This window comes from Ptychodera flava, chromosome 5 (genome assembly GCF_041260155.1).
Source record: "Ptychodera flava strain L36383 chromosome 5, AS_Pfla_20210202, whole genome shotgun sequence".
Classification (NCBI taxonomy): domain Eukaryota; kingdom Metazoa; phylum Hemichordata; class Enteropneusta; family Ptychoderidae; genus Ptychodera; species Ptychodera flava.
The window spans coordinates 3,985,962-4,009,704 of record NC_091932.1 but is presented as its reverse complement, the minus strand read 5'-3'; the positions used below and the strand labels follow the sequence as shown (position 1 = coordinate 4,009,704).

Below are 23,743 nucleotides of genomic sequence, written 5' to 3'. Positions count from 1 at the left end.
CAAGGATTTATATTTATCTTTCTTGCACACTGCAAAGATGGAGGTACAAGCGACATTACTGTATTTTCTGGTTGGGAGTTTCACTTTTTGTCGTTGTTTTGCTCATTTTAACACTTCCTTTGTTGTGTTTCGCACCTCCTGCACCCTTTTGTTCTCCTGTGTACATACCTTTTTACAGTGAATAATTATGTGGGTACGTTTGTTTTGGGCTACAGTCCTGTGATTCAGTTTTTGCACGGAGCACGGTTACAGTACCCAAACGTGCATGGGGATACAAGCAAGATGGTCTTTGCTTAGATTTCTAGTTTTCGAAAACTGATACTATATACCACTGATCGAATTTAGGAAGACAATCTATTGCTGTAATGTTTACCATTGAAGATCGAAACGGCGGCTACCGTCTTGCAGTACCGACACTGATAGTTGTAAAGGCGCCTGATATATTCATGAAAGCAATAAACTAATAATACATTACATTTTGTGCAACAACTTCTCTAAGGCTCAATGTGTTCAACTTGAATTGTGATAAATCAAAGACTTTTCCATCATCATACCGTATGGTTGGAATAGTGGAATCAAATGTAAGCATTAATTTGTCAAAATTGGTTAAATTGTGAATGATCAAGGGTGGAGGTGGGCTGAACCATCGTGGCGCAGTGGTAGAGTCCAAGCCTTTGGAACCATAGTCACTAGAAGTCAGGCCGAATGAATTAGAGTTCAATACCCGCACAGGCCCACCTTGATGCAGAGACACTTGGCGCACCTCTACTTGTACAAGCTACCAAAGACAGAGCAAGGCGAAAACCAGGCCCGAATACGGCCCCGAGTCTGCAAAGCAGTCTGTAGTCATTTATTATTATTAAAATGGAGACAGTGGTTTCCATGGTTGGTATAGTGCATTTTTTTGCTTTAAAATATAACTTTAATAAAAACTTTTGCTTTTTTTCTTTAAAAATGCTTTTATTCTTTGGAGGTAGTAAGTTATAATATATACTTTGTTCTGCTTTCATGACCCATTATCATTATCACTTTGAAAATGTGATGGAAAAAATGTGTGCAAAAGTTGGAACAACCAGGAAAACTCTTTCCATGTAGGATATCCCTATCTAGGCTAGCTATTGATTAAGCAAGAAAGTACCGTTACTGTATTACTGACATCAAAGACATTTTTTCAAAAAAGCAACATTTGAAAATATGACCAAAAAATAAACCAACATCACTGTTGTGTAAATCAAACTTGAAATGTAACAAATAAGTCTACTTCTATGACTTCAACAGGACTGTCTGTACATTAATTGCCGTGCCTGTTAACTGAAGTAAAAGCGAGATATGTGGAGAATGAAAACATTTCATGATACAAAATATTAGGGCTACAGTTCAACTTGGGAAAAGTCTCTGCGATAGTGTAGTCCAGGCATGCAGTGAAACAGAAAGTGTGACACTGTGATATATTCAATTACATCATATGCCATCACTGAACTGATATATGTGTTTTTATAAAAAGAAATAATAGATTTTTATAAGCGTCATAATACCGCTGTTTTCCTTTGTTTTCTTGATGAGACAAAAGCCTTCGATAAAGTGAATCACTGGACACTATTTCGTAAATTGATTGATAGGGGTTTGGGTTATCGATCTGCGCATAATGATCTGCATAATGATCTGCGCTCCCATTCTGCACTGTCTATCTTTCTACACTATAGGAAAAAATTGCGAGACTGGAGCGAGAAAGTGACGCTTTCTCGCAATTGGTGAGAATCTCTTGTTATTCTCACTGCAGTGAGAAATGCACTCCTTTGTGAGACTGGAAATTCTCACCAAGCACTGTGAGAATGGTGATTTTCATGGTGAGAATATATGAATTCACCGGTAAGAATCAACCAGACTCGTTATTGAGTGGCAGTGTCTGAGAGGATCTTTTCTTTTAACATTGAAACCATGAAAGCACAGCTAATAATGACAAAAACTGCCTTTTGTAAACTTATTTTAGTCAATAAAAGCACCTTTTCACATAAAATCTGCGACACAAAGGAAAATATTGCATCAATGAGAACGAAAAATATCTTAACATTTTTCTCTTTCTAAAGTTTTCACTGCTTCAAATGTAGTTTAAAATATTAGTGCATGTTGCTTTCTTATACTGAATTCTCATAGAGAAACCAGAAAAGTATCAGAAATTATCGTGCTTCTTATATGAACTGCAGATTTCATAATGATTTGTGCACTTTGCGAAACAGACTTTCGATTTGCAAACTTCAAGATATCTCTGAAAAATACTACAAATACAGATATCTCTCTTTCACACACACACACACACACACACACACACACACACACACACACACACATATATTTTGACTATATATATATATATATATATATATATATATATATATATATATATATATATATATATATTCAAAAGTAGTCAAACAGTTTAAATTCACTCGGATAGAAATAAATACGGCAATGATGTAAAGTAACGTCATGCAAGTGCAAGCAATATTTATGGGTTCTCTATGATTGTGTCATATGAATGATGAATATATGACATCAGCAGGATTAGTTTATAACAATTAATATACAGCAAAGAAATAACATCATCAAAATCTTTTAGGTGTTCATCAGTTATTTACCTGGGCGACTGTTTCGGGGATTTGAAAACAATACAGTCAACTGCCTTGGCTCCCCAAGCAGTACTGATCAGGTACCACCACTCCTTAAGTTATTCTGAGTCTGATGTTATATATGATGTCTTTCGGTGTTACATTGAAGTTTTCAAAAAGTTGAGGATGTCTTGACATAGCTTTATGAAACTGTCTGATAATTTTAGGTTCAAGTTGTTATCCTCCTTGAGACAGCATCCTGTTGTACAGGCTGGCAACTTTTGGAAGAAAATCTTCTATTAGAAGTGTTGCGCGAGCAATGCGAAGATATTCTGACAATACAGTGTCATAAAAACTATACGAAGGGAAATATGTTACTTCCGCGATCTAGATAGATAGATAATATGAAAACGTCCTCTGAAATATTTTACACCTGATTTTCGAGGGATTCTAGTCGTACTTAGTTCATGTCTTGTGATCATCTGGTGGTATTTTTAAAATCAAGAATCGAACGACGATGTCAAGTGGCAGTAGAAGTTATGGGGGGGGGGGGCCGCTGGTTGAAATCTATCCCCGTGATGAAAAATTATTCGCGGTGTTTGTCGTTCAAAATGATATAAAACTCAATTACATTTGAATTGTGTAAAGCTTAAACTTATGAATTTTCCTCTTTGTTGGCAAGTTTTGACAATTTATTAGCAATATATGTATTAATGAAACTCCAATCAGACGAACCATTTCTTGCTCTCAAAGTTTCAATCTGAATCTTCTGTTTTAATTGCAATTGTAATTACAATACTGTGATGATTTATTTAAGTGTAATAAAGAGTTTCCATGATGTTCAAACTGCACACTTGTGTGTTACCATTGCATTTTGTTGTGAGTGTACATGTATGTGTGGATGCATGTGCAAGCTTACATCCATATGCAAATATAAATTAATGATATGCAAATGATTATGCAAATTAGCCGCTACGATTTGGCGCTTTAACTGACCCTCCTCCCTCCCTTGAGGAGGAGAAAAAAAAAAAAATCCGCGTCGCCGCACCATTTTTTACAGAAAGGCCTGACCAGAAACATTTCTTTTTTTTTTTTTGGCCTAATTGAAAATTTTTTTTTAAGTTAATCCATCCATGGCAGCTCAAAAATCAAACACAGACATAAGTGAAAAACAATACAATTTGACTTTTTTCACAAGAAAAAGAAAGTATCTAAACATCATTAGATTGATTGATTGATTGATTGACGGACGGACAGACATACATACAGACCGACTAAATTAAATATTCAAAAGAAAAAGATGTAATTGAATTTTTTTTTTAAGTTAATCCATCCATGGCACCTCAAATATCGAACATAGAAATAAGTGAAAAACAATATAATTTGACTTTTTTCACCTGAAGAAGAAAGTATCTTCTGATGATCAGATTGATTGATTGACGGACGGACAGACACACATACAGACTGATAAACACAGAAACTGACATATTGATAATACTAGCCCCCTAGTGTGCCTCTGATACACAGAGGCCAGAAGCACCTCTTATGAATTCTACAAGCTAATTTAAAATTTCATCATAGAAGTGTAGGTTTTTTGGAGGTATTTTGAACGAAAGAACAAATGATGACTCAAAAAATTAAATGTTCACAAGAATACGATGTAATTGAATTTTTTTTTTAAGTTAATCCATCCATGGAACCTCAAGAATCAAACATTGAAATAAGTGAAAAACAATATAATTTGACTTTTTTCACCTGAAGAAGAAAGTATCTTCTGATGATCAGATTGATTGATTGACGGACGGACAGACACACATACAGACTGATAAACACAGAAACTGACATATTGATAATACTAGCCCCCTAGTGTGCTTCTGGTACACAGAGGCAAGAAGCACCTCCATGAACTCTACAAGCCAATTTAAATTTTTATCATAGAAGTGTAGGATTTTTGGAGGTATTTTGAACGAAAGAACAAATGATGACTCAAAAAATTAAATGTTCACAAGAATACGATGTAATTGAATTTTTTTTTTAAGTTAATCCATCCATGGAACCTCAAGAATCAAACATTGAAATAAGTGAAAAACAATATAATTTGACTTTTTTCACAAGAAGAAGAAAATATCTTAACATCATCAGATTGATTGATTGACGGACGGACAGACATACATACAGACTGACAAACACATAGAAACTGACATATTGATAATACTGGCCCCCCTAGCGTGCTTCTGGTACAAAGAGGCAAGAAGCACCTCTTATGAATTCTACAAGCCAATCACATAAAAGAATATTATGTAATTGAAGAAGAGTTTGTTGGAACTTAACCCATCAATGGCATCTCAAAAATCAAACATAAAAATAACAGAAAAAGTATATAATTTTACTCTTTTCAACAAAAAAAAAAATTTTGTGGAAATTTTACCATCATCAGATTGATGGATGGATGGACAGACGGACAGACATACATACATATGTACAGACTGACAGACACACACACAGACTGACATAGTGATAAGATTGGCCCCTTAGTGAACCTCAATCTGCAGTATCAAGTAAGTCGGTGCTTTGCAACGATGAGCTAATAAAACACCAATTTCCTCCACATCATACGAATCATTACCATAGAAAAGTTAGGGTAAACACAGCCAACAAAGCATGTCACTTGTCACATTCATGTTCCTACACTTAGATATGTAATTTGCGTAATCATTTTGAGTTCTTTGGCTGGGAAGTTTGACAAATCTAGACTTTCACAATGATTCATAAGCTGCAGCAGATAAAAATTTCAATGATAAACACCATTGAATCATGGTGGGATGCAAACGCATCTGTCTGCCATCTGAGCATCTTGCATGTTTAAGTTGTTCTTCTCAGAAGAGTCGCTGAAAACTGCCTTCTGGAAAAGAGTCAAGAACATGCTTGGTTTCACTTTCCAGGATGGATTTAAGGTCGCCGTCCAAAGTCTTATCAGCTGTCAAGCCATTGTTGAGTAAGTGTTGAACCATGTGATTGTGTTTCTCTTTAAGTCTGATTCTGTCTTGCTGCAAACTCACAACTCCCTCCTTCAGTTCTTTATTCAGGTATCGGAGATTTGTATGACTGCTTAAATCACTACTTCTGTTCTCATTCCGCTTTTTGTTCCTTCTATGCCACATAACACGGAGGTAATTTCTGTGCTGTGCACATTTTGAGTATCTGCTTCTGTCAGTGATGACATCACAAAGTGCACATCTTATAGTCTCTTTGTACTGAATGCCTTATAAAGTTATTTCCGTTGAAGTTTGACTCAAGATAAGCTGATACACCAGCTTCATTACTGAATGCTATCCTTCCAACATCAACACAGAACTTGTGCCAGAGTCCTTGATCATCTCTACAAACTGGGGATCTGGATTACCACAGCAAATGTTGATGTTTGTTTTCAAGTCCAGCAATTTCATCAAGGTGGCCATACTGTCAATCACTGGGGTATCTGCTGTAACTTGTCTGACGTGTTGCTCACATGTTTACCATAGATAACCACACTCCACTCCAGATCTTCATATGCTTTAACAGACCTGGATATCTAAGTTCTGGTTCACCAGCCACATTCTCAAACCTACAGAAGTGTACGGTGGTATCATTGATCAGAGTTGCTAATCCGCCAGGTAACTGTAATGAACCAAAGCTTTGCCGAAGTTGACCAAATGAAAAGTTCTCCCATTGGTCACCACTGCAGCCCTGTGAATGTGACAACAATGACAAAATATATTTAAAAACTTTGCTAAAAGAATATGTTGTTATGAGAATTGTCTCCAATCCTGGCCTAAAAAATGACTAGATAGAGACGTGATAATTATGTTCTTCTAAAATCCAGCAAAGATTAAACTGGTATAGAAAAGCCAGTTCTTGAGAGAAGTGTTAGTTACAAAAATGACAGGGAGGTGTACATCAGTACAGTTGTACATAAAGGAATGAATGTGGTTGCATGTATGATTTGCATTTATGAGTAATTATTATTATTATCCTTTATTTCAGGTAAATGACATGTACAATAAAAATATATACCCAGAAAAATACATTAAAATATTTAAAAAGTCTGAGAAAGGTGGATAAAAAAACCCTAGTAAAGGATACTCTGACTGTGATGTGACTGACAGTAATAAAAATAGTGTGATCATAATATGCGCAGTTCCCTATTGGTGGACTTCAACACTAACACTTCATAGTAACACTTTCTTATTCAATTTAGATGAGTGACATAAAAACGTGTAACATTTTACACTAATTATTTTTCTTCATAATTTTGATGCAGACTATATATTTGCAGGATACAAAGCAAAACTTAAACATCCATGATGCCACTCACAAATATTGTGATATATTTATTCCATGGTAGTATTTAAAGTATATAAGAGAAAGTTGGAAGAAATCCAGAACTCCAGTCACAAATCTTTAGAAAATGCAATCTAACAAAGACACTATCGTATATAGGTGGTGAAAGCAATACTTTCAGTTACATTTGTGAGTACTTCCACAGTGAAGTGCACCCAAAAGTGTGACATTGACCCCAAAAATTCAAACTTTTAATTTGACTTTGAAAGTTATTCAGGTAAAGAGGACCGATGGTCTACCTTATGAAAATATATATTAAAAGATAAACTTGTTTCACAGTGCTTCAGGAAAAATGACTGATTGACGTGATGTCATGACCAATGGCAACGCGCGTAACATTGACAGACAGTGTTTTCCTTGCAGTAGTTTTAAATGCCATGTCTCAAATAGCTGCTGCAAAGGACAAATTAAATTCATTGTATACAGTTTGTTATTTCACTATTATAGGAAATCACTTATCTTTGGACATTTTAATGCTTTTGAATTCCTACAATTATAGAAATCTTGTATTGTGGGTGACGTATGTAACATAAACAGACAATATAGATGATATTCCTATCTACACAAAAGCACTCAATATATATATGTCACATCATGTTTACAAATATTATGGAGAAGATTAAATGTAATTGTGCTTTGCCATGCTTTTATATGGTTATTTATTGGACACTGTAATGCTATCCCTACAGCCTTTCAAACCACACTTACAAAAGTGAACATGCAACAAATTCTGACAAGCATGCACCATATCTGCCAGTCATTCTGAAATCAATGCACTGCATCCTATTAAAATTAACTCTGTGTTAATAAGTCTAAAAGGTCCTTTAACTGTAACTTTTGGCTGTTTCTCAGTATTTATCTTTTGTGAATCAACTGCAGTTTCTGGTTAAAATCCGTGAAGCATGAAATATCCTGTATTTTGCTTTATCAACACAGCCTATATGGGTAGTCATCATTGTGATTATTGAAAACTGAACTGAAGTCAGGACAAGAATTCATTTATCAACAATAATGGTTATTACTTACATACAGGCTGTGTTGATAAGCAGTCAATGCAGGGCATTATAGGAAGTAGAACAAGAAACTTTATTTCATACAAAAAACCTGAATACTAAAAAACCCCAGCCAAACATCACAGCTATTGTCACCTTCGCAAGCTTTTCCTGATAGGGCTTAACCACGCCAAGTGCATCTTCCCTATAGCTTTCCTTTCTTTTCGCACTGTCCTTCATGCTCATGCACATCCTCTCTTTGTGCACATCTGTTCTAAAGCACTTGCCAGTCCCAAGCCTGGATGAAGTGGGAGGGAGCCCTAACATTCTGAATGAGTGCTGTCATTAAAATTAAAATTTCAATATTGTCAGGTTAGTTTATCTCTGACATCAAAATTTGTGCAAACACCCTCATATATGAGGAGAGCAGGTAATACATCCAAGTAGATTTATCCTATGAATCAAAATGTCAATAAAGTCCCCTCCTATTAATGTGTATGGATGAACACTGTCAGGGAAGTTTATTTTAATCAAAATTTAACAAAACTCAAACATGGAGTGTACAGGTACTTTTTACTTTATTATGAGCTGAACAATGGTAAGTATTTCATAGGTACTGAACTAGTTACAGCTTACTCATCAAAAGACAGACTGAGTACATTATACAGTACGGATCACTGTATCAGGAATCAAACTTCAACAAAACCCCTCAAACACAATGGGTGTATTTTGTACTTGCTGAACAATGGTAAGTAATTTATAGGCAATGAACTAGTTACAGATTACTCATAAAAAAGGACAGTACATTATACAGTACGGATCATTGTCAGGTAAGTTAATATCAGGAATCAAATGTCTGCAAAACACAAGGGGTGTAATTCGTACTTTCTGAACAATCGTAAGTATTTCATAGGAACTTAACTAGTTACAGAATACTCATCAAAAAGGACAGTACGTTATACAGTACGGATCACTGTCAGGTAAGGTAATATCAGGAATCAAACTTCAGCAAAGCCCTTCAAACACAAGGGATGCAATTCGTACTTTCTGAACAATGGTAAGTATTTCACAGGAACTTAACTAGTTACAGATTACTCATCAAAAGACAGACTGAGTACATTATACAGTACGGATCACTGTCAGGTAAGTTAATATCGGGAATCAAACGTCAGCAAATCCCTAAAACACAAGGGGTGTAATTCTTACTTTCTGAACAATCGTAAGTATTTCACAGGAACTTAACTAGTTACAGATTACTCATCATTAAGTGATATCGTTCTTTCATGACCACTGCCCCTTTGCATTGAAGTACGGTGGTAGTAGGAAGTGTCGCCAACAGCATAACTACCGTCTCAATGTGGTGTGAGTTCACCTACACTATAAACCATTTGCAGACTCGAGACAGCAAGTTCATGAATTTATTGATCCTTCAAGTTCACTGAATTATTTTTGTGATATTTTTGTTTTTATTCCTGTAAAAGTATTTCCAAACTTGAAAATTGCGTCGAACAGCAATTTGATCGCATTTCCCAAAAGATCATGCCGATGCATATTTGCACTGTAAATTGTCGCATACTTTACTATCGACATGGCCTTTGACCAATCACCTGATCAGCGCTATGACGCAAAGTGAATAGGCCAAGACAATGTATCAGTCTGCCTTCGAATTGATCCAGTTGTCCGCGGAGATTGTAAATGAGCATGTGCCTAAAAGGTTTCAGGATCCCCGGGCTGTATACTCTGATACTGGTGAATGTTGTACCACAGTAGTTTCGAGACACCCAAACACATACCGTTACGTGCTGTCAAGTTTGCGATGGACGGAAGCGGGCAGTTATACTTTTACGTGCAGATGGATAGTATCATCATTTCAGAAAGAAACTTGGGGATTAAAATGGCAACTGATATGAAAAAATAGGAAATAAGGAAACGAGGTGGGGGGGAGCTTATTTTTACATGATTTGTATTACTCTGTTTTGGAAGTGAATTTGTTAATTTACTATGCTAATACATCTCTTCAACGCCCAGTCCATTTCTGCTGGCGGTTCGCGATATTCGTGGAAGGCTGCTCGCTTTCACCATTCCAACTTGTGTCAGACTCAATTGCATCTTTTGTCGACCACTCGTCGCTTTGCTAGTCACGTTTCTTCCCAGTCGCTCTTCTTTTGAAAAAACAGCGAAGACTAATCTCTTCGCAGATTTTCTCTGTGAAGAGCGACTGCACGAAAGGCGTCTCTTGTTTCTTCTGAAATTTCGCCATCCCGGAAAAGTTCAATTTCTCTTGGTTGATCGCATCACCTGTTCGCGGGTGTGTTGATGAGAGGTTGTGGCTGCACAGGTTGCGGAAGTGGGACGACGGGGATTGGTTGTGGCTGGTCGAGGACTTGTTTTATTTTATTTTATTTTTTTATTTTATTAATAATGACTTCCACAGCCGAGGCCATTTATGGAAGACTGTTAGTAAAAATACAGATACAGAGTTAAAGCATGAAGACAAGACGAACAAACTTTAACAAATACTGAGAAAACAATGTTTTAAAACATTTTTAAAACCATTTAAATTTACAGAAAAAGGAACTTGCTGCAGCTGGCGGTGACTGGTTGCAGGTGGTCAATATGTGTTGGTGATGGTGCTGTAGTGACTGCAGGTTTTGTCTGGATAGGGTGTCTTCTAGTTTTGTTATCATCACAGACATTTCACTTACTGCATTAAGCAATTGCCCCATTGTCTTCTTCATTGCTTCAATGTCAGCATACCTTTTTAAACAATACTAACAGTATTTTCCAATTTGCTGGTCGCCCGCGTTAATCAATTCGTTGAACGCTAACAACTGGTAATCAGTGAGATGTTCCCTATTATATCATACCAGTATATTGATGGCGCAAATACAGCGATCTGATTGGTCGAGATGCAAAATTCCCAAACTGTGGTCTTTTCAATCTGGAATAATCATCCGTAACAGTAAAGTCCAATTTCCGTGTCAATTTTTGCTATCAGAATTATTTTCATAGTGTTATGGACATTCATACTATACATAAACACTTCAGTTTGTCTCCTTTTCTCAATTGTACAGAGAGAATGAGACACAAAAACTTTTACAGTTAGGGCAATGAACTTTTGTGAACATAACTCTACATGGGCTAATAGGCTTTCACATGCAAAATCAGCATACGGAAAGTACAAAAAGTATCTAAATTGAACTAAAATTAGTTCCTTTCATGTAAATGTTCTTGCTACACTTATACAATGTCTGTTGCCAATTTGAAAGTATTAAAAGGTGCTGATAACCGGTCTCATCGAAGTGTGACACGCATGGTATTTGATATGCCATTCCAGTCAGCTCAGTGCAGTGCGCGATGGGTCGCCCCTTCTATGTACAATTGGCGGCGCGCGCAGCACACCAAAGAGGGGGAATCGCGCAATCACGTGATCTAGATGAAACACTGGGTATACCGTCGCTGGATGTGCTTTATTGCTTAAATAGTCTCTATGGCCGGTATATCCTCGGGTATCTCATTGGCATCAGGTTATTATACTTTATTATCATATTGTCGATGTAAATAGCAAATAATATCAATTTTGGCATGTCTGAGAAACAGCACCAGTGGGACACACACGTATGCACAACACACAGCTGCACAGACAGACTGCAGTATGAAGGGTAGAGACAGACGTACTCTGAAGGCAGGCGAATTGCACACCATGTTTGTCAAAATTCGAATCAATGACGAAGTTCTGCATTTACCGGTTCCCCTGAGTAGTCACCGGTTGAACTACCTGACCGAGAATCGATTCATCGAGCGGACAATGTATCTGGTTTCCATTGCAATGCCTGATCCTGTTGCAATCAGATGTGTGCATTGGCAAACTGAAAACGGAGACTTCGACATTCCTGAAATGGAACTAGACCTTGTGTATGAAGTACCCAGTACGAAAGATCAAAACTTGCTACATATTAGTACATATATGTTACAAATTTGATACACACTTTAATTGAACATGTGAAATATGCACCAAGTTTGTACTAGTTTGGTACACACTATGGGATTTTCACCATGGTAGTTGTGAAATTTGTACCAAGCTTGTAGATATATGTGAAATACATATCAAGTTTGTTACGAACTTCAGATTTTTTTAGCTGTCCCACGTGGCACTGTTTTATCACAGAACTGAAACAATGATCGAACTACTACCCTGTGTTCATTGTACAAAATGACAAATTAATTCTTTTTTAAATTAATTCTTTTTTAATTTAAAAATTTTAAATACTCTCGGTTGTTAAACACATATGAATTAGGTTACGCGTGGAATGTACAAATTTATCAAACCATGGAGGTATAGCTAAATCCATGATCAAACTATTGCAACATCATGAATGAAAAACATCAAAAGTCAACTAAAACTTAGTTCAGCTGCCATTTTTTCAAACAATTTCCTTGGACATATTTTAAATGATTAGGATCCAAAATGGTACTCGAATTCCAGTTAAAGACTTTTTTGTTCCGTTTACTAGTCGTAACCACTGAAAGTATACCTGTCATGTGTCCGCCAAAACACATTCACACTGTCATACCAGTATGTATGCTCAGAGCAGGGAAAAGTCATTGCCACGGCTATAAATCATGATCGTTACTTGCATTATTACACATGTCCAAAGACCATGGATCCCAGCTGACACCAAATGTCTTCAAATGATTGATTTCAAGTGCATAAAAGTTGGTCAAAAAGTAATATACTCTCCCATTTCTCGAGAAACTGACATTTCAGATAAATGAGAGCATCGAGGTCACAGGTCACACAGATATTATGTATTTGAACTTCAACCTTACAAGATCACATGTCGTGAAAAGAGACATCTGATTGGCTAATTTTGCCAACACCAGCATTTGAACTCCAGTACCACTAAGGAAGTCATGCATTGCTTCAGCAGTCAAATTTACAACGTTTTTACCGCCGTTTTGGGGAGAAATTGTAGATTATTTCTATCATCAGACGATTAAGGGAACAAAGAAGAGATTTGGGAGTACAATTGTTGTTTGAAATTGGAGGACATTGCCTGCATTCGACACCGAGAGTTCATGTAAGTTTCAGTAGATCATGGATGTCCGTTATACAATCAAATGGCCTTGGACAATTCCGCGGGATTTCAGTTAAGTTACAAGCCAGAGTTCGCTGCTTTGACACTTTCCATGCCACAGAGGACTATTTCAAACCAACCACTGTTCTTTGAGAACATCATGATGACAAGAAGTGAGACTGTCCGTATCGATCATTGCATTGGGACTTATGATAGGATCCACTGCATGCATGCTGTGCATTGGACAAATCGGACATGGCAGAGTTACTTTCGTCACAGTTGTCGGTATCTTATGGTGGAAGAAATATGTTTGGACTCGGCGGAACTAATCTATCATCCAAGTGATGTGGAATTTGGTTGTTTTTAGTTGTTTGCTTTTTGAAGTTGGACTGTAAGTGTCTGTTCAAATATCGCTGTTAAGTCAAGGTCATCACATACTCCATGGAAGTTTTTATTTTTTTTTGTAGCTATGGACATTGTTTTTCCATGATTTTGCGTTTTGATTTGAACATGTAATACAACATTGATTTAAAACTCATGTTTTCCATGTACATTCCATCGGAAAGGTATTTTGAAATGTTTAAAGTGAATTTTATTCGTCAACAAAAGTATATGTCACAAAAATTACAAAATGTTTTGAACAAGTTTTTCATAGTTAACTATCTATGAGACTTTAACATAATATTTTTTCACTATTCAGTTTCCATTTGGTACACATTGAAAAAAATTGTGATCTGTATGATCTTCTTTAAAGAGACAGAATTTACCATTTTTCAATGTAAATTCCATTGTCAGGGAATATTTTGAATTATAGTGTACTGTACATATATGCCAAAAAGAATATATTTTACAGCTCATTTTATGTATAAAGTACAAAGATTGTATGTTTATTACAGTAGAGATACTGTATTCTACAGTAATATATTGTGTTTTTTAGTTAACAAATTTATTGTCTGAGAAGTTTTTTCTTTTTACAGTGTAGTATAGTTGAATGTGTCGTAGGGTGAGTGTGTGTTGGATGTAGTAATATCTTCTCAACTTGTTCATAGATTTTCAACCTAGCATCTGGATACATGACTTGAAGGTGAATTTTAGAATCTGCTGCTCACAAGGTGAACATATCTAAAGAGTGTACATTTATAAGCCAGTTTAGAAAGAATCATTGGTATACAATACAGTGGGGAGAAGCAGCACGATGATGTCATGTACCACATGTTGTGTGAGCATTACTTTGAAAAAGACGCTGTCAGGAATTACAATAATCTAAACCCCTAAAATGTTACCAGGGCAATAGTATGTCTGCTGTTGCTAAGGCAACAGATACCATCCACAGATATTGAATTCCCCCCCCCCCCCCCCCCCCCCCCCCGCATCTCCAAGCTTGGTGCACACTCAATACAAACAAAAACAGAATGACCTCTACATTCTCTATACAAACTTGGTGCAATGTTCATCACACTCTCCACACATACTTGCTGCAAACTTAGCCAATGTTTGAATCAAAGTGTATATAACTGACTAGCAAGATTGGTGCTTGTTTGGATGTCAGAATTTGTATCAATTTGTAACAAGTAAGGAATGCAAACTTGTGGCAAATTTGATCTTTCGTAAGGGACGGGGCAGTTACCAACAAGTGGGACATGTAGTCCAACTTGGGACGGAGGCCGAGAAGGAATGTCAATGCCACGCGACTTTGCCGGGCCCTCCACATCCGCGGCCTCAACTCAGCGTTTCAGCGGTGTTCAAACTCTGAATTCGCGACCCGTTAGAGTACCTCCTCCGGGTACCCTGCCAAACAGAAGTATACTTAGCCGATGACCTGAACATGTTGAACAGTCTGTAACCAAACTGATCACATTTTTAAGATATGAAGGGGACTTTTTAACAGACTCTGTTATACCAGTAACCTTTTCAGAAGGAAATTGCAGTGTACACATTGTTTGTGAAACACTGAAGCAGGAGTTAGGGTTGCAGGAGGACGATGACGTAAAACTTCTGGACCGAAACCATACGCCAATACGGGAAACTCAAACAACAAAGAGTAAGTACTACCAAAACTAGTGTCTTGTAATAGATGAAATTATACTAATAATGCACAATAATGTGACCATTGGTTTCATCGGACAGAACGTAGCATTGAGTGTCATACATTTTATTTTAAGAATATTAGTCTCACTGTAATCAAGATGTAGATTTTTCAATGCATTATTTTTCGGATCGGTGTTGAAAAATGGACCATCTGACAGAACCAAAAATGGTACCCATTGTTGTTGCCACGTTAATTGTATCTTACGGGCCGTGCGTCACTTGGATTTTCACAATCTTGCAGACAATGTTTTCGATGTAAGACGTAAAAGTGGTTGGGGACTCGTTACCCTTTCTCAATGATGAACAACCTGGACATGTGCACGTGGTTAGCACTTTCCTCAACTGCATTGTAATATGTTTACCTTATACCCAAATGTGCGGAGTAGCTTCGTCCGTGAGGACTAACAATGCACTGTGAAGACCACAACTCCCCTCTCCACAATTAAAATATTATGTAAGCATTAACAGAGTTTTCTTTATTCCAAATTTGTAAAAAAGTGGCTCAAAACTGACTACAGCAACCTGAAGATTTTAGCTCCGCTGTCAGTGAAGCAGAGCTTATCAATGCAAATACGCTAATTTTTCGTCCGTCATCGTTGTCCGTCAACAATTGCCTTTTCCTCTGAAACCGCAAGTCTGATTGCTTTGAAATATCATATGCAGTTCACTTGCTTTGAAATTTGATATGCAGTCTACTTAGAGTGACTTCAGTTAGATTTTTTCAAATTGTGGTGAAATTTGTATATTTGTATCTTCAGAGCAATTTCTGTCATTTTTGGTAGGAAAATCTTTAAAAATCTTCAAAACTGCAGGTCAGATAGCTTTGAAATTTGGTATACAGGTTTCTACAAATGAATTAAATGTGATATATTGAAATCATGATGAAACCTTCAATTTTGTATTTTTTGGGTAATTTTTGCCATTTTTGGTCAAACAAATGTGTTTCTCAAAAACTTCATGTCTGACAGTTTGATATTTGGTATACAGGTTCCAAGAGATTATCCTAATATGATATATTGAAATAATGATGAAATCTGTAATTTTGTATTTTTGGGGCAATTTTTGGCATTTTTGGTAAGAAAATTTGATTCACAAAAAAAACTTGTCAGATATGCTTTGGTTGACATGTGCTTAGAGATGATCTAAATGTGATATGTTCAAACTATGATGAAATCTTCAATCATGTATTTTTGCAGTGTGCAATATGTTTTAAGATTTTTTGACCAAAAATGACAAAAATTGCCCCAAAACAGTAATATTTTCAATTTTGTCGTAATTTCAACAATTAGAAGGGTAACACCCTTGCAAACATCCAATCCAAATTTGAGAGCAATTGGGCCAGTGGTTTCAGAGAAGAAGAAATTTTACTTAAAATGAGAAAAATAACCAAAAATTTTAGCAAAAACACAAAATTCGAGATATCTTCAGGATATTCATAAAACTGATTTGGATCAACCTTAGGAACCTGTATACCAAATATCAAAGCTATCAAATTAGTAGTTTTTGAATAAATAAAATTTTGACCAAAAATTCAGAAAATTGCCCCAAAATTACAAATATGAAAATTTCAATTCAATTTGTATAAAATTGACTGAGGTCATTCTGAGGAACATGTATACCAACTTTCAAAGCAATCAGATGAGTGGTTTCAGAGAAAAACTTATTTTGACTAAAAACTGAAAAAAATTACCCCAAAATTAGAAACATGCAAATTTCATCCCAAATTTTAAACACCTAATTTAGAATACCTAAAGGAACCTGCACACCAAGTTTCAACTTCAACCCAATCTGACCAATGGTTAGCAATTTGCAGGGTTTTTCCTTTTTTCCCTTATTTGCATATTTTTGATACTGACAAGTTCATTTGAACAAATTCACATCTCCACCCTTAGGTGCACCTGTACACCAAATACTAAGACAGTAGATGCTGCGGTTTAGGTGTTTTTGACATTGACGGACATACATGCATACATACATACATACATACATACATACATACAGACAGACATGCAAATGGGATGCAAATGAACTAATTCAGCTTACATGATAACCTCACATTGTTATACCAAATGTGAGCCAAAAATACATTTCCAGCTAAGGACACAGATAATGTATCAGCTGATATGAATGATGATTTTTCTAAAATACCAAACAATTCAGATCATGCAAATATCACTGGCAAATTAAATATTAGCCTAAAAAATGGGCTTAAAATACAAGAACGTGTAACTCCATGTATAATACGTTATGTCAACTATAGTACGAAAGTAAACAATGGAAACTGTTATTGTATATGCCATGGAGAAATGAAAACAATGACCTTCTAAAATGGTTGTGCTTCATTTCAAGAGTCCAACAACCTGAATAAACACATCACTGAACACACAATTGAGAATTATGAACATCATACTGAATTAATAGAGCAAGCAACCCAAGCAGCTGACCAACTTTATAATAATGACCTACATATATTTGATCAGATTGCACCGAATACACAACAGACTGAAATAGATGATATGGAGGCAGGCACTACACCAAGTGATCATTATATATATTTTCAACCTGACACACCAGAACAATACCACTTATGATGTAGGTATTGATATCAGCTTGAATACTGCTAGTATAAGTGCTGATGACATCAACACACTCCCAGGACGCATTCCTGATGAACAATATAATGACCTTGTCAGATCTCTCAATCAATAACAAAGGGAAATATTTCATCATACTGATATCAATCAAGACAAATCAAGACCCAATACATACCGGGGGTATATTTATCACAAGGGGTGCTGGTACAGGGAAATCAGTTGTAATTAAAGCAATTTATCAAGCTTTACATCAATATCTCTGTTCAACTGCTGGTGAATGCCCACAAGACTGCAGACTTCTCCTATGTGCTCTAACAGGAAAAGCATCCTATAACATCAATGGTAGTACTATTCATGCAGCATTCAAAGTGCCTGCAAGTCAAGGTTATATATACAAACCACTGGATAGTGACAGACTTAATACTTTGCAAACCATCAACACTTGTCAGTAGTGACAATAGATGAAATCAGCATGGTTGGACATCAACTCTTCAATTTCATAAACTTACGCCTTCAGCAAATAAAGGGTAACACTCAAGCAATTGGTGGTGTCTCAATAATAACTGTTGGTGATTTATTTCAACTCAAGCCAGTAATGGATGGCTGGATATTCAATGACTTAACAAAAGACTATGGTCCTTTGGCTACAAATTTGTGGAAAGCACACTTCACTATGCATGAATTAACAAAGATTATGAGACATAAAGATGATGAATACTTTGCAAAACTCAAATAGATTATGAGAAGGAAATCATACAGAGCAAGATACATGAATATCAGAGTTGCAGAACTATATTATAGGTTCAAGTGACCATACTCTAAACCTGTGCCTCATTTGTACACTACCAATGATGAAGTATTTCAGAATGCTATCACTCATAAGCTTGTACCTTCTCTGGATACAGTTATTGGTAATGTATCACAACAAATAAAATTACAGATCTTGAAAAGTGTTCCAACAGGTCCAATGAAAACCTGTGGCTAATTATTATCACAAGCACCTATAGCTGTTGGACAACGATATGATCTCACTGCTAATGTTGATGTTGAAGATGGCATGACAAACGGTGCTATGTTGTGTAGTGCAACAAATAGACAAAAGAATGACAGGGACATCAAACAACAGACCAAGTATAATTTGGGTTGAATTTGATGACAAAAATGTTGGGCTCTTGAGAAGACGCAAATACAGACACCTGCATCAACAAGCTATCAATAAACAATGGACTCCAGTATTTGATATAAAACACAAATTCCCTACAAGTAAATACTACAAACATGTGTACGTCATGAGAATTCAGTCTCCATTGAGACCCTCTGCTGCCAATGGTACTCTTGATGAAATAGTTTTCCACATGGGTACAAGAAAAATTGACCATATACCGGTACATTATGTTGCATTAAGTAGAGTACGCACATTAAATGGACTTCACATACTGGAATTAAATAAAAATACCGCAATTATACGGTGTCGCTCAAATTTGATCAGAATTGGTACATACCAAAGATCAACAATAAGTGTTATTTCTATCTGTTCAGTGCAGGAAAATTATACGTTGATGTTATGACAATTTCTGCACAGTACAACCAGAAAAACAACAAGAAATATTTAAACCAGAAAATTAAGAATGACAAAAGTAAATAAGGTCTGAAACTTTAGGTACTGAAGGTCAACTTTAGCAACATGCATAGCAGAGAATCTTTCAACCATGGATGTACAAAAATAGACATCCATTGCATGGTTTCAGCAGATCTGTTATTATGTCACAGTTCATAAACAATGACAGGAATTGACCAATTAGCTGTTTCAGTTACTGCTACCACTCCCAAACATAATAGGTACCCTGGATACAAATAGGTTAAAGGTCAAAATCCTCTTATTCAGATGTGTGGGCTGATTCAGTTCACTGCCACCACTCCTGCACATTTGCAGGATTTCCCTTTTTCTTACCTCATTTGCACATTTTTGACACTGACGTGTTCTTTTGAACAATTTCACATCTCAACCCCTACATCTACCTCAGTACACCAAATACTGAGACGGTAGCTTTGGCGGTATGGGAGCCTTTGTGTGTGACGGACATACATCCGCACATACATACCCACAAATATACAGACATACAGACGCCACTGACTCATCGTATAAGCTCTTTTTGGTATTTATATATAAAACCAAATATGAGCTTAAAATAAAATATCAATATCTGATGCTGTTTGCAGTGAAATGGACAGACTGTGTAAAAATGCCCAACTTCAACTATGCTTCACACCACTGTATGATCTCCCAGATGATACAATGAGGATATTAAACGCATTCACTGGAGGTTGCTGTCAAGCTCTTTGTTTTGAGCAGGTGCATTCAATTCCATCCATCTTTAGATCAATTCCAGAATTAGCAAATTACAAACTGTTCCAGTTGTTTCTGTCACTCTACCTGAATATATATGAATGAAGAAATTTTTTCCCGCATAAATTGTAACAGCAGCACCATGACACCTTACGATTTCAACGATAAATATAACTCTATTTTAAGTAGTTCATTTACTGTCTCCCATGTAAATGTGCATTCCCTAAATAGAAACTGAGAGGAGTTGCGTCTAATTTATGAGGACCTCTTACGCGATACATTCAAAGTTGTTGGTATTTCTGAGACATGGAAGATTGATAATCCAAGCCTGTTTGGTTTAGATTCATATTGACGTGAGTGTAACTGCCGCAAGGTCGGAAGGGGTGGTGGTATTGCTGCCTATACATACATTCCTCAGTTAAATACCAGAAACTGTCTTTTTAAGTAGCCAATTCTGAGTCTTTATGGCTGAACATAACTGATGGAAAGCAAAACTTCATTGTTGGTATTCTATATAGAAAACCTAATACAAACCTGGAGGATTTTACAAATGATTTATTAGACGTTCTTCATCGTATCAAATTAGACAAACACCAGTGTATCCTGCTTGGTGACTTCAATGTCCGTAATGTTTTACGTCATCCGTTTTCATTGGGGGTAGCAACACTCGCAATTTTGTTGATAAATGTCGATCAAATCACGATGAGTCGAATTGAATAGACGTTATAAACACTTTATCGACTGAAACAATTTGTACGGGTTGCTGAAACAATTTGTACGGGTTGTAAACAATCACTTGAAAATTGAGACCACTCAACCAACATGTTGGTGTAGCCATGGACCTATAATAGATTTACGTCCATGGTGCAGCCAGCGGAGCTGTTAATTGGAAAAGTTAGTCAGGCTTTTTGTAGCTCCATGAGGCAGGATAGAGCATTTTTAGGTTGCGGGTAGCAAATATAGTAGAGGAGGACAGAAATCACTCGATCGGCCAGGGGCGGGCATAAAAGGAATGGTAGAAGAGAATTTATTCGTAAAATCAGTTATTAAACGACAGGGAGACATCGAACTTTTTCACAGAGGAGGGGAAAATAAACAGAAAATTTACAGGTATTTTCTAAAAAAAAATTCGGCGACAGGATGGGAAGCAGCTACAATATGTAGGGGAGGGTAAATATTAAGATTTCACACTGGAGGGCATTCAGGCGACTTCAACAGGGGAGCTGGTCTATGGTACTTTCGTGATTAGGATAAGCTTTTTAATTACCCTCAGAACATAAAATTAATCAATTCATATTTCTAGTCCTATAAAGCATATTTGTAGTAAAAAATTAAAGCAACAGTCTCGTCGGCTGCCCCTGAAGTTGAACCACACAGAACGTCCATGGCCAGGTGGATTTCGATTTTTTTTGGTCAGGAAATGGGGAATGTTCATTTTGGTGACATAAACTTTCGCCGAGGAAAAAAGAACACAATTGCCAACTTTTGCACCCACTTTCTCGTTCATTTCATAAAGCTTCGACTTTTTTAAACAGGTTTTTCAATGAATGTACTGTACCGAGAAACATTCGCTAACGAGAAATTTTCGCGAAATTCGCGGGGACCAAAAATCGCGAAAATAAGTCTTTGCGATATTACTTATTTTAAATGCAGAAAAGACAATTCGCGAAAATTAACTGCCACGAAACAGCTGCACTAGAAAAACTCACGCAAATTTTCCTCAGCGAAAATAGTGCGGCTCGCAGATTACGTGCTCGCCAGGATACCCAAGCTGTAGAGAGTTCGATCGGCAACTGTTGATTTTAAAATCTAAGGCTATAATATGATCTATACCCGTACAGTGTCACAGGCATCGAAATAATTTTTCCCACCGAAGTTGTGAGTACCGGCTAGCCACTTTGTCCGTTACTTGCTACAGAGTTGTGAGGGAAGCGGATCGCTTTACTACTTGAAGAACAAAACAAAACTTAATCGCAAACCGGAAGTCTTTTTTTCTTCGTGAGAGAAGAATGAAATTGTCGAGAAGACACCTGGTATATATTATCAGGTGATATCCCTTGTCACCTCAACCCAAAAAAGGTGTCAGCCAGTAAAGCCTGGGAAATGCATACAAGCCAAAGTTACGAAATGTCACCATCAGACATGCTGGCGCCGTATTAATTCGGCACTGTATATATGGGCCAGCTTTTTCTCTGTCGCATCATGCACTTCTCCATTATACTCTCTTTGCGCCGCTCAATATCTCGTGTTTTTTCCAAGGTTGTTTAGTCAGTTATTATCTTCAGTTTTTTTCTTCAGTTTTACGATTTTTTTATTCAAATTTTAGTGGTTTTCGTAGTTGTTAGTTAGTTGGTTTATAGCGTAGTTTTTCATCAATTTTTAGATTAGTTTTTAGATATAGATATTTTCAGATTTAAAGGTATTTTCAATTTCCAGTTTTTTCTTATAGTGTAGGATCCAATAGTTTTTTGATTTTCAGTATTTATTCATTTAAGAGGCACTGTCTGTAAAAACCTGCAAAAGGTGGCCAAGGTCAAATTTTCAATTCAGACGAAACATATCACATATGACAGGGCATAATTTAACTAAGAAGGAATGAAATTAATTTTTGGTTTAAACGGACCCATTTTGATGTTACAGGCCATGTCACGTGATATGGTGAGGACCTAATATTTCCTTACGATTTCCCCTTTAAAAAGTAGAAAATTCTGTAAAAATGCAACATATTCACTATATTGTAGATTTTAACTAACAAAAAGTGACGGTATCAGTATATATATTTGTCATAAGTAAGGTCCCCTCAGTACGTCCGTAACCTTATATTGACCTTTGACCCTTCTCTGCCGTAGAGGGCGCTCTAATGCCGGAGAAGTGAAATCTGAGCAAATTTCAGCGTTAAAAACTTCCAATTTTATAAATTAAAAATGGTAACCCTTGTGCGAGATCCCGTAGTGACATGTACATCATGTTACGTAACATGACTAATGTTTTGTGAATCACTTTTAAAACTTGCGGGCAAACAGTTATTTTTTATGTTATACTGTCATGAAAAGTGATGAAATATTGCTACTTTCTTATTTTGATTTTTGCTAAAGCCTGTCTTAATCATTTATCAACAAGTTCGTTTTTTATACCATTGACAAAAAATAAACCCAAAAAACATGATTTCAAATTTACAAACAACAAAAATAACAACAACAACACAAGTAGCAACTTCGTGACACGTTTTTTTTTTGTACCATACGAATACATATACTCCGGGTGTAAGGGTGACGAATTCATAAATTAATTTCTTTGTTATTATCTTCATCATCGGTTTATTGCTAACAGTTTACTTTCGAAAAAATGGAATATGACATTTAACACACACCAAAAAAAAATCGTTTGAAAAATTTCAAAGTCCAAACTAAACAAAATACGATGACACATTTCCTTGTAAGCTTGAAGTAGCTGTGAGAACTACAAATAATGGTTAGACTTCTTGTATGTATTTACTGAAAGTCTGTCGCCTTGGAAAATATTTGACATTAGGAAGTGTTTAGATATAGCAAACATGTAAGCACTGCTTCTTCTACAATTATAAAAATATTTACCGTCATTGGAACTGCTCGTGGGATTCCATGACGTTTGTAAGTGAAGACATAAAAAGCAAATAATC

General features: G+C 36.3%; 1 protein-coding gene across 1 annotated transcript in view; it reads right to left on the bottom strand.

The window, feature by feature from the left end:
* Window positions 1-2,454: 2,454 nt before the first annotated feature.
* The window catches only part of LOC139132784 (seizure protein 6 homolog), a 67,609-nt gene continuing 46,320 nt past the window's right edge, over window positions 2,455-23,743 (bottom strand). The window contains exon 3 of the mRNA XM_070699036.1: window positions 2,455-6,332. Coding sequence (XP_070555137.1) covers window positions 6,111-6,332 — 222 coding nt within the window. The 3' untranslated portion in view covers window positions 2,455-6,110. The remainder of the gene's footprint in view (window positions 6,333-23,743) is intronic.